The sequence below is a fragment of the Opisthorchis viverrini genome, assembly GCF_000715545.1.
Source record: "Opisthorchis viverrini unplaced genomic scaffold opera_v5_57, whole genome shotgun sequence".
Lineage (NCBI taxonomy): Eukaryota > Metazoa > Platyhelminthes > Trematoda > Opisthorchiida > Opisthorchiidae > Opisthorchis > Opisthorchis viverrini.
In genome coordinates this window covers 737,958-755,614 of record NW_008751714.1, presented here as the reverse complement: position 1 = coordinate 755,614, position 17,657 = coordinate 737,958, and the positions used below count along the sequence as shown (strand labels likewise).

At 43.8% G+C, this 17,657-nt stretch overlaps 1 protein-coding gene across 1 annotated transcript in view; it reads right to left on the bottom strand.

The window, feature by feature from the left end:
* Nucleotides 1-7,313: 7,313 nt before the first annotated feature.
* Nucleotides 7,314-17,657, bottom strand: part of T265_03843 (hypothetical protein) — a gene marked incomplete at both ends in the record, with an annotated part of 32,741 nt that continues 22,397 nt past the window's right edge. Inside the window, 8 exons of the mRNA XM_009168424.1 lie at nt 7,314-8,098; nt 8,476-8,753; nt 11,503-11,719; nt 12,228-12,370; nt 13,158-13,287; nt 13,852-13,987; nt 14,909-15,006; nt 16,725-16,748. Of these exons, the coding sequence (XP_009166688.1) occupies nt 7,625-8,098; nt 8,476-8,753; nt 11,503-11,719; nt 12,228-12,370; nt 13,158-13,287; nt 13,852-13,987; nt 14,909-15,006; nt 16,725-16,748 (1,500 nt within the window). The remainder of the gene's footprint in view (nt 8,099-8,475; nt 8,754-11,502; nt 11,720-12,227; nt 12,371-13,157; nt 13,288-13,851; nt 13,988-14,908; nt 15,007-16,724; nt 16,749-17,657) is intronic.

The window sequence follows — 17,657 nt, the reverse complement described above, 5'->3', positions numbered from 1 at the left end:
CGGTCGGCCAGACTTGGTTTTTAGAGGTGTGTAAAGCACGGGGCCACAAGTGCGAGACTTCGTGGTCGGTTCAAACATGCCAATCATGCTATAGGACGTAAATAACAGAGTTGAATAGCCGCACTATTCACAAAATACAAGTAACCTGCCTGTGAGAAAAACATAGTGTGTTTCGCGGGGGTCCGAGCTGACTAACACAAGAACATGAAGTATGAAGTAACTGACTGAACTAGTGTGGGGTTACACATTGTTTAGGCACGATCTAATCGCACTGCTAATGGCCGAATAGTAGTTTGTGTAAACTCGTAACTGAAAAGTCACTCGCTTGATTCGCTTAAATGAGAATAAAGTATCCATAAAGTGTCCTCATGAATTACCTGCAGTTGCACAACCTACCGTGGCATTTTCTCATTCAAATCCAAAACCAAATATATAGGGTTTCTCGTTGCTGAAGGAGTTGTACGTATCAGTAAACGTTATTCCAGACTGTAGCAAATGGAAGAAAAGAACTGACGCGTAACCATGCAGACAGTTCTCTGGCCATGAAGCTCCACATTTAGATTGCACACCTGGTTGCCACTAGATCTTCCTTCTATTACTGGAATAAGGTGAAGTTTTCCGTAAATAATTACACAGAGGAAAACGCACAACAGACGGGAGGAATATATGACTGGGTTTAATATAAAAAATGCCACAGATTATTTCTGACCCCTTTTTCAGTTGTAAACGGTGAATTATTGGGCTATCGTGTTTTTTTCCGGATGACATTCGAACGTCCTTTCTTAGTGTTCAGGCTAGCCATACTATAGAAAACAGATTTATTGTGCGTTGTAGCTCGAAGAATGCTCCAAGGACACTCCCCGTGCAGTTAACTATTTTCCCGCCCCCTTGAGTCCTCGTAAGGCAACCCAATTGTTGTTAGGAAATATTGAGTTGCTTCGAGATAACGTACTCTTGTAATCCTGTACATGTCCATTGCTATCAGGTCAACTGTCGAAAGAATTATACCAGCAGAAAACCTGGAGATGTGACTTATGCAGTCCGTCCACTGTGTTCGATAAAGAGCCGTCGACTCACAAAAATTCGTCAAGAGCTTGGGTCAACACAGAAACCTGAGACGTTTCACATAGGTGGAACCTCACCCGAAACAAGTAAGTGGTAGTGAGAAATGATTCTACGGTACTCAACCAGAATGCATGCCGCTTATCTCTTCATGAATCCCATCTTTTTACCTTGGATGGTATCTTTCGGACTTTAAACCAGAATACGTAACAATATCGAGAGCAGACTGACGGAGTTTATCAGTCGCGATCATTATTTCTCACTTGAGTTTACTTCCACCATCAGAGCAACACAGCAGGACTGTTGACTCCTCCTTGTTATTCCAAAAGAACTTCAATCGTTCTAAGAAGTGCCAAGTGTTGAATCCGTAGGCAAAAAGAAATCGTCTGCGTTTCTTTTACCAGTGATGCAATGAGGGGAATAGCTGAAGGCTCTTGAAAGAATAGCATCGAACTCAGCAAGGTGATGACAAGCATTATGATTATAACTCTCATTTTCAGTGCTAGGTGGGACCTGTGAGTAAGTGGCTAGTGTTGCCGTCAGCCAGGAATAACCGAGGCTGAAAAGAAAGGACGAAGAAGGCAAAATTGGGTAAACGTGAGAGTTGTGAAGTGGAGGTATAAGAGTGAAACTGAGGGACAGAGCTCCCTAGGATAGGCATACTAGTTACTGGGCAGACATTTCCCACCGACCGTGACAGGTTGCCACACTGGAAAGTGCCCCAACTATGGAGGACTGCTACATCCTGATCCGCTTCTAACTTTGCAGTCAGCACTTGTCAGTTTTGCCAAGTAACCCGGTCAAGGCTTCCATGGATTGTAACCTATCCACCGACAATCCATTGCCTCTCTCTCGGTTGAGGCTTTGTGAACAAATTGCTGTGTGGCTTTCACTTTCTCGATATTCGAACAACATAACCTAGCGTGCAGTTTTATATCATCTGTTCGTGCAGTATTTGGCCTTTTTATTACTGCATTTGTTATTTAGTTAGGCCTGTACTGTAGTTAGCGATTACAAGTTCTTTGGCATCAAACATAATTTATGAATCTATTTGTGATTGTCTCATCCATATAGCAGTTAGGTCCTGATCTACCAGACGATAATTTTTCCTCGGTGGTTTGGCTTAACGATAGAGCGGCTGGCAATTAGCTGAACTGTCCCTACACTTAATCGGCATGCTTCCATAGGAGGTTACCCACCCTGTCTAACGCACGCCCGAGCGGCTTGACATAATTGGCTGGCGCCCGTATCCGGACTTGACTATCGCATTAAACTATACCTAAGGAACCTCGCGGAAGAAGGGAAATACTACACGTTGTTTGCGACCAGTCAAACATTCAACCGTCTAAACACTATCTGCCTTCAGGACATAATACATATGCAGCTGTTCTAGCAACCCGAAGTGCTCAGCATGTGAAGGCATGCGTGAAGACCAATAAGTGGCTGAGATCTCGAGGATCTGCTTCGCAGTATCAGCCACCTGGTAACGCCAGGCAGCTAAAACAGGTCTGGTAAACTTAATGTGGCTACTGACGTTTCACCAAGGAATCATTGTATATTCGCTGATGGCCAACGATTTCGGGACAAGGTACACAACCAGGACCATAGCCGCTACAAAACTAGCTCTTACGTTTCCAGGTCCAACCACTTATAGGATATTTCGAGTATTGATAAGCTCTCTCCTACTCGGTGTCCACGCCGGATTGTGCCGCCTCTCCACACGATGTACAGTTTCTGATTTCATGAGACCGGTGTTGCTGGCTTAGGTGGGTGCCCAGATATCAATTAGCCATACAGAGCGGAATTCCGTTTTGTTCCACTCGACAAGCATCTCACTCAAAACGGACGATTGTGCAGAACCGTAGCATACAGTATACACACTTATTCTGACCTCATTGGCTGATTGTTCATTGTCACCGGACGTGTTCCAAGTCAAGCGCTATGTTGCAACAGCTGCTGATAAAACCCTTGTCCATCTAGAATATGCAGGCGATATCGTGCACCTCTTCGAAGGAAAGGCACATGTGCTTTTGGATTAGCTGACCGAATTGACTGCGTCCACTGGTATGTTTTACGACCACAACGTGCTCTTGGACACAGGTTCACTTGTCACGCCTCTTACAATCCAAGGAGTCCCTCGAGTGTTCGGACCGCTTGACGTAGCTTGGAAAGGGCATTGACTCTTGCTGTAGTGTGACAGATAAAGTCAGTGCACGAATTCCGAACGCTCGGGTTGCGATTTCTAATTTGAATTATTCATGATTGCACAGCAGCCTGAGTCTCAAGAGATATGTATGCCAGGCTACACTATGGGTTGTTCTGCCCTATGGCTGCCAGACGTCGTAGGCTTTTCGAGCAACGGAACTGAAACGTTTTCAGGTCATTGATACCCGTTTTCTCAGAAGTACAGCTAGTATAGACCGGTGCAGACAAATCCCCACCGAGACACTGAGAAAAAGTGCTTGTTGTTCAACAGGGACTTCAATCAGGGAGTGGGTCCCACAGTGGTCAGTCCAGTGTTCAGGTCATCTATTGTGCACGCCGAATCGCTTGCCGAAAATAATACTAATCTCCGTGTCCAACCCTTGATCTGACGGAGAGGTATGAAACAGCCCGCGGTATTGTCGGTGTGACCATCTTTCCAGGATAGGGGCTCCGCTTTTCCCCGAAGCGCTACTGTTGAGAGTTTCTTCCTAGCCTGTCTGGGTATTTAGGCACCTCAGAACGATTGCGCTAGGCTAGGATCAAGTCCCATGCGGATACACTTTCATACTTTTCTACACATTAAGGTTCTCAAGAATATTAGTCTGCTGAACATCAGTGTTGAACGATAACAATGTGCTGTCGATCGTGATGATCATGAAGTCGAGTCTCACATCACGCTCGTTTTGACGCAATTATTCGTGTGAATCCACACCAAAGGGAAGCACTGGACTCGGGTTTCGCTCTTGTTAGAGCTCATCAGCAGTGCATATCCAATGGCCGTACCGGGGTTTGAACTCCGGACACCTGACATGCGAGGCGAACGTGTTACCACTATTCCACCAGCGCACGTTGGACGCATCTGAATTCTCACATCTGAACGGGTGAACGTGTTCTCACTTGAGCGATGTGATTAGTATGCCCGACACATCATCGATACGACGACCCAGTAACTGTCCTGGTTGTGACGATCGATTGGCCCGCTTGTCAGGACTTCCCAGTCAGGTAGCGCGTCTGAACGGGCAAACGTGTTCGCACTTGAACGATGTGATTAGTATGCCCGACACATCATCTATACGATGACCCAGTAACTGTCCTGGTTGTGACGATCGATTGGCCCGCTTGTCAGGACTTCCCAGTCAGGTAGCGCCACAGACGCTTGTAACCCGCTGGACAACTTTGTTGATGCATGTGATGGTTTTTGCGGGAGGTTTATTGTTCAGTCTCACATCGCTCTCGTTTTGAACAGTCGTCCTCCTGTCCTGGCGCAATTATTCATGTGAATCCATGAAGTCATAATTAGAGTACAAACCCACCTGTGACGTAAGAAGCGTACGGTGTTAGAGACAGTAACCCGACTTTTCTGTTCGTGCAACTAATCGAAATTGATTTGAGGAAGACAACGAAAAATAAATAGATAAATAGGTTAATCAGTTTGGATATTGCTTCCCAATTTCATTAAACGATAACTGATGTAATAGTTCAGTAACTGCACGCTTACGACTGACTTCAACAGTTCTGTTGCAATGTAACCGCGAATAACTGCAACTGGCGACAACAGATAACAACAAAAGAGACGATGCGGCGGCGGCTAACAGATCGACCATGTACAAGCGGAACGCAGTCCACTAGGATGAAGCTTTGCTCATTCGACTGGGTCGGATTACACTTGCTGTTCTACTAACCTCGCTGAATAGGCTTCTAGAATTGTGATTTGTTTTTTACTATCCATAGGTGGGGTTTTTACTTCACTTAGCTAGTTGCATTAGGACGATCGTTCATTGAAACCGTGATACAATCTCAACTTTCTTGTCTCATCTCAGAATCATCGGAAGACAACGTTCAGGAGGAAACAAATGAAGAACAATCAAACATTGTGCAACCAAACCCTGTGATTAATCTACATCTGCGTAGCCGGTTGACCTCTAGTTCATCCGGATCTGCTTTTCAGCCAATTATCAATTGCAAACCAACATAAGAGTACGCATCACCATTTTTCCGGCCGAATTCTATGTGAAACTTATAGCTGTGAATAATATATTGCTGACCATTACGCACCATTATCGACTGGCACATCTGCGTGAACTTGGAACGAATGGACAGCAGTAAAACTTAATCAACAGAGTCTAGAGGAGATCCTATAATCGCAAGAAAATGGAACACAGTTGAAGCTGGGGTACGTCATACTGACCAGAAGTGTACAACATATAACTGATGAGCGGTCCATTCGGCCACATGTAAATAACAAGATGTCCTGTCTAAGGCGATTCATTCAAAGGCATTCTGACAACAAAGTACTAAATGGGCCTATGGGAATAGGAACAGACACACTAATGCGCAACTGTTGAGCATCAGGGAACTTTTGAAGGCATTACATGATTGCATGGGAAAATATCCTCCCATTTCCAGATGTCCCGACAAATTGTTACAAATGTATTTGCGATGCACTCTGATAAACTCATAAATGAGGCCCCACCGAAGTAAGATAAGGATTCCCTTACGCATTTCGCACCACACTGAAAGCCCACCTTTCTGACCAGAAAAACACCATAAACGAGAGATTTAACTGGGTCCCAAAGCCTCCCATCAAAACCAAACTGGTACGCAGATGAGTGCATAAGTCACCAGATAAGTTCCCCCCTAGTGTTCACCTCAGGCATTTTTCACCCACCTGAAAGCCCATATTTATGACCTATAGGACTTTTTCGGTCGATCATGGGCCCTTCCTGTTAGCTGCCAGGTCAAAAGCGGAATGTGTTAATCTTACTGGATTTGTACCAACTTTGCTAGTAGCCCAGCGACTAGTATTGTAGCAGGAAGCCATTCAATTGGATAAACGCTCAGTTACACATATGTCCCCGATTTTGGATGCGATCGATCATCTAATGTCCGGTTTAGAGGAGTGAGGAGACTTACGATAAACCGTCAACTGGGCACATTTTCTTGATGTACGGAGACCTTGGTAATTGAAATTGCTGGGGTGTTATTGCGTGTTTACTTTCCGTTCCTAGACCGACCGATTAGTCTCAGATTTAGATAACCGTTTGCGCGGCTTTTACTGTTGAACCTCATAGATTGGCGGCGAGATATTCGTCGGTTCGTCGCTATGGTCTCTGCATTGCCCTTTGTTTTCTAGGAAATGATAACCTGCTGGCTCGTTTGGCCTTCATACCGAGAAGGTCATCCGGTAGCTCGTCCTCGTTTTTTCCGTGGTTCAGTCACATGGTTCTATTTCCCATGGTGGAATTTCAGGGTTTGGTAATTGCATCAGCCTGGTGCAAGAAAAACACCACGAGTATTAGCCCCTGACTGTCTACACATTTGTCCTAAGGTATTTTCTTGTATTCGAAGACCCATCCTGGTAGTTTATTTTAAAGAGTGTTTACATCATGAATGATGAACTGTGAAATTTACGTGAAAGAAAATCGTAAGAAATCACTGTTCCCATTAAACAAATTCGAGGATTTCGGGTAACCTTACCGAGTTGTGAGACCTTCCATCCCAAGCGAAAGCGTGGGATCTTACCAGGTATCCACCGTCTGTTTGCGCCATCAAGTACTCCAGGCGTTGCTTTTAGGTAATGGTATATTAAATAATTCTATTTTTATGCGAATCCTTCGTTGCTGCGTCTGCTTATGATGAAGTTTCGGCAATTCGCCAAGTAATCCCTCTCTATAGTGATTTTTAAGGATCAAATCAAGCACGACTGTTGTTTTATTTCCACATGAGTTCCGTTCCAGTTATTTCTGGGTTACGGCGTGCCATACGTCCCGTAAGAATGCATGATCTCGGTATGTGTGATGCTCTAAATTGGCCTGCACAAAGTGATCAGCCAAAATCCATGTCACTTATACTCGCTTTATCTTCCCTTATCCGTGTGTTTGACCACCTGTTGGTTTCAAAGCAATGGCAAACTTGGATGAGGTCACTGAAAATAATGTTCTTTATTCTCACTGCTGGTTTGGTTTAAAGTGGCTAACGTCATTCGAAGTGCAACATGTTTTCAAAAGAATCCCACAAAACCGTAGGTTGTTAAAAAAAGGAAGAATATGGAATCAAAACATTCTAATTGGGACGCAACGAAGGTTCACGCTCTAAAGCTGTACAGTTTATCTGACCGGAGACAAGTAAGTCAAGCAGTTCTAGAAAACGATGCGCGAGCACTGAAATTCCGAAAAGAAGAAACCACACTGGTTGCGATGGGTCTCATGTTGCGAGTCTCGTCGACAGAGTGGTAAAGCAGGCAAGTTCATTGTACTTCTTAAACTAACACAAATAATACTACGGCATCTGCAAGCAGGTCATTGAGTGCTATGTGTACCGAACACACACGCAGTTGAACAAATATAGCTCGGTTGTTTCACAGCCGTTTCTCATACGTTGACATACCCCTGGCTGCCGCATAGGCAAGCAGAGCATGTACAGCCTGTTTCGTTTCCAAATAGCGACGAGCATCTTCGAGCCAGTCTGAAGCCACAACACGAGCCTGACCTCGAAGCTGACCAAGAAGACGCACGGCTAGTTCAATTCCATCATCCGAGTCGTCGCCTCCAATCTGCTCATCGTCACCAATGTTCTGTTCCTTCGCAGTGGTCAAAGCAGCCTTGGCACTGCGAAGCAAAGAAAATGTGTCCAGTTCTGGAGGGTTGACATCGTCAGCCAGGTCAGACTCACCGGTCAACTGCGGGATGGACGGTGATTTGAACCACGTACGTAGGTATTTATTTGTGAATATGTCCAGTGTGAGCACGGACTGCAGCCAAGACAACATGTAAGTGTACAAGGAGCCGCTAGTTTCGTCAACCAAAGCAACGCGTCTGCATACCCGGTATACCTGTACGAGGTAGGCGTAGGTAAGAAGGAAAAATAGCATTACACGGAAGACGGCAAAACAAAATATCGCAATTTAACACGAACAAAATACGACGTCATCTGATATGTTTAGAGCTTCCACAAGGCTGACAGAGTAACGAACGCTCAGCCGGACACAGCAGTGTTGACAATGTACCACATGTCACACTGGATTTATGGTGAGTGGTCGATCCGTAAACACTGACCTCAGACTGTGAAGTGTGAAAAGAATTGTGTTTTGCTGGGCTTTGTGGAGGGATTATACCAACGTAAATAAACTGACGTAGTGAGATTATGCAAATATTTCTGGTTAGTTGAAATGACGATGAGAGTGGCCAAGGCACCCAAACAAAAACAAACCTTTTCAAAACGTTCCTTCAGCCCACGCTCGATCCATAAACCTTGCTTCGAAACCTCTTGGGGGATTTGCTCAAGGATAGCCAGGGCAAACGGATGGCTTCCGGTAGATGCGGCCTCTCTGATCGCTTCTACATAGTCAGAAAGGGGGCCTGTCGTAGTCGAACCACTAAGGCCAGTTCCAACAGTCGGGACGCTAGAAGAAAGATTGCTTGCAAGCGCCTCACACGCGATCCACAATGCCTGAGTTTCCTTCGCAATGCGATCTAGTTCAGCGCGACCTGAGTTCGAGATATAAAGAAATGAAAAGTCATCGGAAAAAAATATGATGAGAGGTACGGAAAATATATTACAGGGTCGTTGTAATTCACGCAGTTAGAGAGTCTAAGGATTACCAATCGCTCTCTCTCTCTCTCTCTCTCTCTGAACGATACGTCGAAATTTGACGTGAACAAACAACAATCTATGCCGCCTGAAGCATCCGAAAAACCCAAATAACCCAAAACAAAAACAAGCAAACGGTGTCAAACTACATCTAACTTCACAGCATGCACGACCGAACACTACTTAATTCGTGTGTTTGCTAGTGCATTTCAGTGATGGACGCAGCAAAAGTAAAATCGATAAACACCGGAATTAACAACTGACCCGGCCTACTAGGAACGAAATGAACAAGAAGCAACAGTACAACAGTTTCGGCTAAAAATTATTGCCTCGAATGGCAGGGCCGAAGACCTCATTAAAGATATTCGAGGATTTCGGGTAACCTTACCGAGTTGAAAATAATCAACCGAGTTGTGAGATCTTCCATCCCAAGCGAAATCGTGGGATCCTACCAGGCATCAATCAAATACTCCAGGCGTTGCTTTTAGGTAATGGTATACTGAATGATTCTATTTTGATGCGAATCCTTTGTTGCTGTGTCCGCTTCTGATGAGGTTTCGGTAATTCACCAAGCAGTCCCTCTATAGTGGTTTTAAAGGATCAAATCAAGCACGATTGTTGTTTTATTTCCAGTTATTTCTGGACAACGGCGTGTCATAAGTCCTCCTCCATTAATAGGAGGACGCCAACAAAATGGGAATCTCCTTGTACATCACTATACAACAAGGTTTGGCCTGAAACCATGACGTGTTTCACGCGCCAGTCGAAATTCCCCAACTTCGAAGAATCCCGACCATTGCGTTTGAAGCCTAAAGTGGTGAATGATATTCAACCAATCCTCTTGTCACCTTACGGCTCCTCCTCACCAGTTAGCTAGTCCCATGATGTGAACATACCCACAAAAATACTATGTATAGTGCCTTATACTTTGAGTATCCTGATGGTCGATAAAAGCATACACATAAGTTCTAACAATGTTAGTGTTGTGACTGGCTGAACGGTTGCGCAACTCCCTGTCGGTCAAGCAGATAAGAATGTCGGAAGAAAATTTTGTTCTTAAGGATACCTCAAATACATTTGACTTTTCATCTCCCTCACTCGCCATTCTAAAGAAGTATATGATGCTCATTTCAAACACTTTTATTACCATATAGCACGAAGCAATCTCAGTCTCGGAGAACTACAGTTTCTGTGATTCTTTTGTAGGCTTTTCATAAGCTGCCATGTTAATCCTTGAGATTTCTTAAGTGTATGTTCCTGTACCCATTTTTACCATTGAAATTGCAATCAAATTCCCAACTTTTCGCCACAATAACGACATGGTACGACCTAAGAGCAGCGAGGAACGTCGAGAAACTGCTGAATCTGGTGGGAGGGGGAGTAGCACCTAGAACAAGCAACCACTGCCAATCGGAAAGCAAAATGCACACGAAGCAGTAGGGAAGACCATGCCCAAAACAAAGGCAGCGATCGAGATTTGTCCCGATAACACCTTATCCTCACCCCATACGAGAGTGACTACGCAGGCAATACTGCAGCACTATTACGGTTGAAGATGTATGCAGACGGGTGGTCTAACATTATATTGGATAAGCATTGGCAATAGTTGAGAGTTGATGGATAGTTAATGATGATTGGTGGGCGAGATGGACCAAGTTGTTAGAGCATGAATTTACTGACCGGAAGGTCCGTGGTTCGAACCCGACCTCTGCATCCCAGCCCTCGTGCCTCCTTCGTGTGGCATGGCAGCTAGGCACCAAAAGGGTGTTACAGCTGAACGATTATTATTTATTATTAATGGTGATTGTTAGAGAACGGTGGGTGGAATACGAACCACCCGAAGAAGGAAACAATAAACCTGTTTCGCCCAAAACATCACAGTAAGCGTGTGTCAATCTCGGTCACTTATTGGTGAGGAAATCTAACGGCAGCCAGCCGTTGAATAGAATACATACCACCATCACACGAACGATCAGTCTGTCACCTGGCCATAAAGGCTTGAAAAGAAATGTAACAATTTCACCTACAAGACGGAAATTCGGTTTTGGCAAAACATGGCAAATGAGTTATCATTATAATTCATAAAAATCGACTGCGGATAAATTCCACCTTTAGCTTCGAAACAAAAGTTGCGGTACGGTGAGTGAACCACACACGAGCTGATACGGAAAGGACCTTAGGCATAGACTTCAATGTTGGGAAATATAGGCATTTTCAGATAAGAGGCACAAGACCTACCGAACTGTCATCTACACCTGAGGGAATGATGAGATTCTCCCTAGTTCTGTTCAGACAGTTGCCTGTCACTGAATGCACTTTTCGCTCTACCATTAGTATGTGTTAAAAACGGATTTCATCCTCAAGTGAAGAGAAAACTACCATGTAGTCCTGGACCTTACATCATCAAAGGCATCAAAGGCAACCTTGTCACATTGAATGTGTAATTACACAATAATGTGTTTAGGATATACCGAAGTGGGTTCTCTAGGTACATTATTTGGTTCCACGTATCAGCAGTCTAATGGACTGACGCATCTTCATTCGAGGTTTCAAAGTACCAGATATCTCTAATACTGATTACAACAAGCAGGTATTCGAATTAAGAGAAAAATAGCCCACCAGCAGCACATCTAGAAAAAAGCTCACCATCAACCACATCTTCAATGGCTTCCATGCGTTTAGTCCACCCTGATAAGGCAGCTGTGAAGGCAACCTTCTCTTGTGTAAGTGCCTCTCGCAGACGGAAGGTGAACTGGTGCTCCATTTCGTCTTGCTTCAAACGCAGCATTTGTGACAAGTGGTCGCTGTATTGGACACGGGCCTTGCGAAGTTCCTGTTCAATGGCTTCCCGTAGCTCCAATTCCTTTATATATACACAGAAAGGTAAGTTGCAAATTTGTTTTGAGCGGCATAAAATAAAAGTCATGCAGAACAAGCCAAGAGGTTTTAACCGTTTTGACAGTATTTAGGCGAAGAAGAGAAAGGTTGGAAATTAGAAAATGAGCCGTCTGCGAAGCGTTCAGAAAAGCCCAAGGCAAAAACGGTTCCGATGTTTTGGAAATGCCGGGTTCAACTTGACATCCCGATGGGCAGTGTGTAGGCCATCCAAATAAACACGCCGTTTCGGAATGAATAGTATATGACATTCACAAGAAAGATTGACTGATTGTTCGAACATTAAGCAATGTGAAAACACACTTAACGAAATCCCTACAACCAAGAAGAGACAGAGAATAAGCAATTGGGGACCAGAAACATCGATTAACCGATTAATCATAATGACTTGCCCAATTGAATCGCTGCAACTTGAATTCATTTCGCTCCTGTTCCAGTTCTCGCTTCAAGTAGTCAGCGATCAACTGCTCGTCTACCCGTCGTTGGGATTCGAGAGCAGAAACCAAGCGGGCTTTTTCCTTCTCCTCTACTTCGGCCAATATTGCCTTCAGCTTACCGATTTGATTATGAGCAACCACAATCAGTGAGTTCAACTCACCGATACTAAGGGATGAGCCGTCTGCAAACGAGAGAATAGGCGCAAAGAACGGAAATTCCAGACGGTATACTGGTAACTCAACGACCAGCGAAAAATAAACACACGCCTGAAGAAACGAACCAGCGTGAAAACCGTGAGCAACAAACGGTCAGACCACCATGTTTGAATACCAGTTTTAATAAAGAGTGTGGATAAATTGGAGGAGGCTTTGAGCGGTGACGTGCCTTGGATGACTATTTGCAGCCTTTGGTGGTCATCCGGATTCATCTTTATTGGTGGGTAGTTTGGGGAATTTCTTTAATTTGTTCACAGTGATCTCATCGGAATAATCACAAACCCGCCAAGATAGTCTCTACACAAGCGCAACTCAATTATCCTATCTGAAAGGCATCAACATCAATATGTATCGAATTCAAACGACAACTTTATAACGATCCGCTATATTCGGAGTCTAAACGCGTCTGTCAATCACCCACAATCGAACAGGCTTCTGGAGTTATCCAAGCCGGACCCACCAACTACATACATAGTGAGGCATTGAACCAGACTCAGAAGTCTATTAAACGACGCTAGCACCTAAATCAACAGAAGTTAACCTTGCTTTGCCTCAAAGATGGTTCGGCTAAAGTTGTGAAACAAAATAGATTGACAGATGAACCACTACATAATTGTCTTCCTACATCAGCACAGGTATTCTTGACGATAGCCCTTTTACAATTAATCAGCCAATGAGTAACGGAGTTTGTCGGATTCGCAAGTTGAAAGTTGTAGTTGTTAACATTCATTGTTTCGGACTAATGCGACCAACCTTTTGATGCCTTATCCAAGTCAGTATTGTCGTGGATACTGGTCAAATCCTTTAGTAACGTTTCGTGAGTCTTTGATGCCAGATCCCTGTAGCGCATTAACATGCTAAGTTCGTTTTGCAATTTCCGAACCTGCAAATAAAACCAGAACAAGCGGAGGGAATGCGTAAATCGATTAGAAGTTTACGTAGGCCCAATGAAACGTAGTAAAGAATGTTGGGAACTGAGGACGCTTTCTGTCGTTCACAGTACATATCGATGGATGAAACTGATAGCCAGCGCAAAACACAAGGCGAACAATCGGAACCGCAGTGGAACAGAGCAGACGTGATTGCACCACATATGTACATTCTACAGATAGACAGATCAAAATGGGGGACGTGTGGGTGGATGTTTCCGACGTAACTCAGAGTAGCACTAAAGAGTGCAACTCCAAAATCTTGGGAAACCATTAGCACCAGGTTTTGAGAAATAACACACAGATAGAACAGGAAGCCATAAGTCATTCCAGTTTTCGGTTCAATTCCCAACTTCTTGGTACATATGTTTAAGCCTGATTCGCCTGAAAGTGCTTCCAAACTCAAGATTCTCACATAATTTGAAACAGCTGAACTCTTTCAAATGAACGAAAAAAGGATATGTCTAGAGTGAGTGATTCAGGCAGTTCTAGCAGTACATGTACGACAAAAGACGCACCTCAAGTATTGAGCCATCCAGATCGTAACGCAGCTTCCCATACGATTTTATCCCTTGGGGGAATAGATCAGAGTCAAGAAAGCTTTCCGACTGTTCCAGTTGGTGAAGTGATTCTTTCAAAGCATTCAAATGTTGTCTGTACAGTACGTGAAATGAACAAAGACCATGAGGATAGTTCAAACAGCGAGCTCTAGTAAAACACAACAGGGCTGACCGATATCGCTGGTCATGAAAATTATGATTGCATCAAAAACTCTGCGAATGGGTTAAAAGATTTTGAGCAGCCCAGATGAACACGTCCAGCTTTAATATTACCTCATACGCATGCCATATACATCCAATCAAGGACCATTTCCACCCCAAACTTGGCTAAGCAAACAATAAAAGGTGAGGTAAACGACCTACCAATCCAAGTTAGGAACAATGGACCCCAAACAACAGGTGAGGCTGTTCAAACTAATGATCAAGTGCGTTCAACTGACTGCAAATTATCACTCCATTTATTTCAGTATCCACAACACGACGCAACTAGCACGTGTGTGACGCTGGCAAGGCAATTTATTTTGTACTTGGTGTTCTGAGCACGGCTACCAGAGTTCACAAGCGACGGCCATTCTGCTGCTAGTTGAGTTCAAGGAACGGCAGTTCCTGTCACAGTACCCATTCAGATGGAATGTTAACCACTTAACTGATATGGTCGCCGAAAGAGAGTCAAGTTTGTTTATGATTTCTACGGATCGGAGTGCTGAAACCTCAGGCAGACCAATTACATGTGGGGAGTGGAAAACGCGACCCGAAACAAAGCTGATTGAAATTGCTTAGTGTATGTTCGGAGCCTACCACATACTTGTCCTCAGAGTGGCTAAGTTCAGATACCGATTGGTAAATGAGATGAGTGCCGATTACGAATTCACAAGAGTAAAAATGGACTGTGATGAAGGATACACACAAGTTTGTGCTGAATTCAGGCATTTGTAAACATACGGGAGTGTAGGAAACCCCAAAAAGAAACTACGAAGGGTAGACAGAATGTGCTAACGATGGCTAACGGACTCACTTGGCCTCCTGAACAGCTTCACCTGCCCTGGCCTCCGCCTTATCCTTCAGAGCTGCAAGCCGCGACACATGCTCCCACTTTTTCTCTTTTGAGCGGCTCTATTAAAGGCAAACGAAAAAGATCGAGGTGACTTGGTGAAAACAACTGCACACAAACGACATGTAAAGATGACCAGGCAATTAGAGATAACAATAAAAAACGCTTGGTGCATAAATACCAGATGTAAATGGTTGTCAGATGGTCGTGAGAGTTCCTACTGGTTGCAGATGTTAAGGCGTCGACATGAAAACATGAGGATCTTTGAAAATTATCGGTTCAGAACTGGTTCTTCGTTTGTGTGAGAGTGAAGGACGTTACTACGGTTCAAGGGTAGTTGCACCTGACTGCAGAAACTTCCGGAAGTACGGGTGTAGGGGGGGACAGCAATTCATTCAACCTGGTCAACACGTGTGTTGGGTAGTGAACGAAAAATGGGGAAACTTCGTCAGCTATTTTGAGTGAAACGATAAAGGTGCCGAATCCAGTGAGCTCGAAAACTGATTATACCCAATCTTCACAAGATCAGAGTACCAAAAAATTGGTCTTATTCTCCATCCGCCAACATTGTGTAACGAATCAGAATCAACCAAGAAATGTCACACATGGATTTGAAAAACGAACATCAAAAAGTACATTTAGAAGTGTCATCAGGATTACGGACGATGAAGCAAATAAACTAGGGTCACCAGGTGAATTCAATATTCCGGATTAGGAATAATTCGGCCAACATCGACATAGTCAAAAGCGATAGTCGCTAAAGGTACCTTTACAATACTCAGTATTCAAGCTTCTGTAAGGCGAACAAACTCGGGTCTTTCGAATTTTAGTCCACCATATCGTTCACTAGTTAGGTGAAAGGTCACTTTATATACTCCAAGAAACCACCACTGGAAATGGAGATAACTTCGCTTCCCACTGGATGGGATGCTATCCCTTGAGTGGGATAGCATCTTAAACCGTGACTGAAGAGATACGTTTATACGACCTTGCAAGTGAATGGCAAATATTCGGAAGAACACAAATACAATTTGCGGAAATTTCTCTTGCGATGACGTGAAGAATGAAGTTAGAATTGTATCTTATCTGGGATGCTGATTCAAGCTTGCTTACATAGGAAAAAAGATACTACATTCTTCCTCCGAAGATAATTCCTGTAAGAGGGTACTGATGGCCTAAAAGGAATGTCTAAACGTCGAGCAGTGAACTGTCTGACGAAAACGTGAATTGTATGGCTGTTATGTAGACACCAATCATCTCTGAAGGTTAGTTGCAGCTGTACGGAAGTATAAGGTAGCCTTATGGTGATAATGGTCGAGGGCGGTTATACGAATGGGTACATGAACCAGTTGATACTACACAACAAAAAACGACCTGGTTACTGCGAATTGCCTGAGATTGAATACATGACGACTTTGTTCGGAATACTTAAATAGACTTAAAGACACTGTCAACGGTGGGGAAGATTGACGGAAAATTATAGAAATCGTTTGGTTACGAGGGGACCCTAACGCCTTTGAGTGAATTAGAGCCGAAGACATATCAGTGACTTGGCTACTTATAAGTAGTACGAATTTTAAAGAGATCCAACGGGATGCATGTGCAGCAAGGTTACCCACCGAAAAGACTGTCCATACAGCGAAGACACAAAGCCCGCAGAGTTATCTGGCTTTGAAAGTCACCAATCATTTGACCCAATAATGCCATGCATCATCATGCATTGATACAATGGGCGAGAAAAACAGGCTGAAGCGTTGTGTGCATGCATCAGGTGACTAACCTTCCGGAAAAAACCCTCATCCTCCTAGAAACGTTCGAAGCAGGAGGGGAATTTATCAAAAATAGTGGTGGAAGATTCAAATCCCGAACAACGATCGATAAAAAAGGTTATGCTTGCGCATTGCGCATAAGATAAAACCAAGCATGAGATATCAATGCATGGTCAGACGCAAGCAGAGGACTGAAAAAATCTTTCCGCACAACGGTTGCGCGTTACAACTTACCTCAAAACCGTGCTCAATTCCAACTATTTCAGATTACTTGTTAGTGAAGTGTCCTGACTGTCCTAACCAGTAACACGTTATAACTATGGAATCTTACGGTGAATAAATATCGTCCAGACAGTGCACTGGAGTGAGTAATTTTCATAAATGTGGTCGATTTTGATGCCGTCGTCCGTTATATCGTGCTCGTTGGGAGTCAAAGATGAACAAGTCAAAAGGATATAGAAATCTGCAAAGCCACGAAATACGAAAGTTGGCTGAAATTACAGCTACTCCAGGGCAGAGTTTAGTGCCACCTAATTGACAATGGCACAAACTGCGTGACGGTGATCAGCAGCAATGGATGCTTGATGTGATTCGGTTCGAAAGAAAGCTGTCACGGTGAAAACGTCGATTTTAAAGTGCTGCTGTTTCGAACTTAAGATCCCTCCATCTCAGATCCGACTTTACAACTAGTAAGAAGCTGAACTCCCCGCGTGTAGTTTTTTTCAGTTACAACTACCTACTGGATGTAGTCAACTCGCATCCTTGGTATTTTTACATACGGTTCCAGAGGTTTGGATATTCACATTTTGATATTCGGTTTTCTAGATTTTGGTGCACTATTTTTAAAGGAGAGGAGTATGATGTGGTCGGCGTTGGGAACAAAATTGGTCACAAGGTCACCTTCCATCATATATATATATATATATATATATATATATATATAT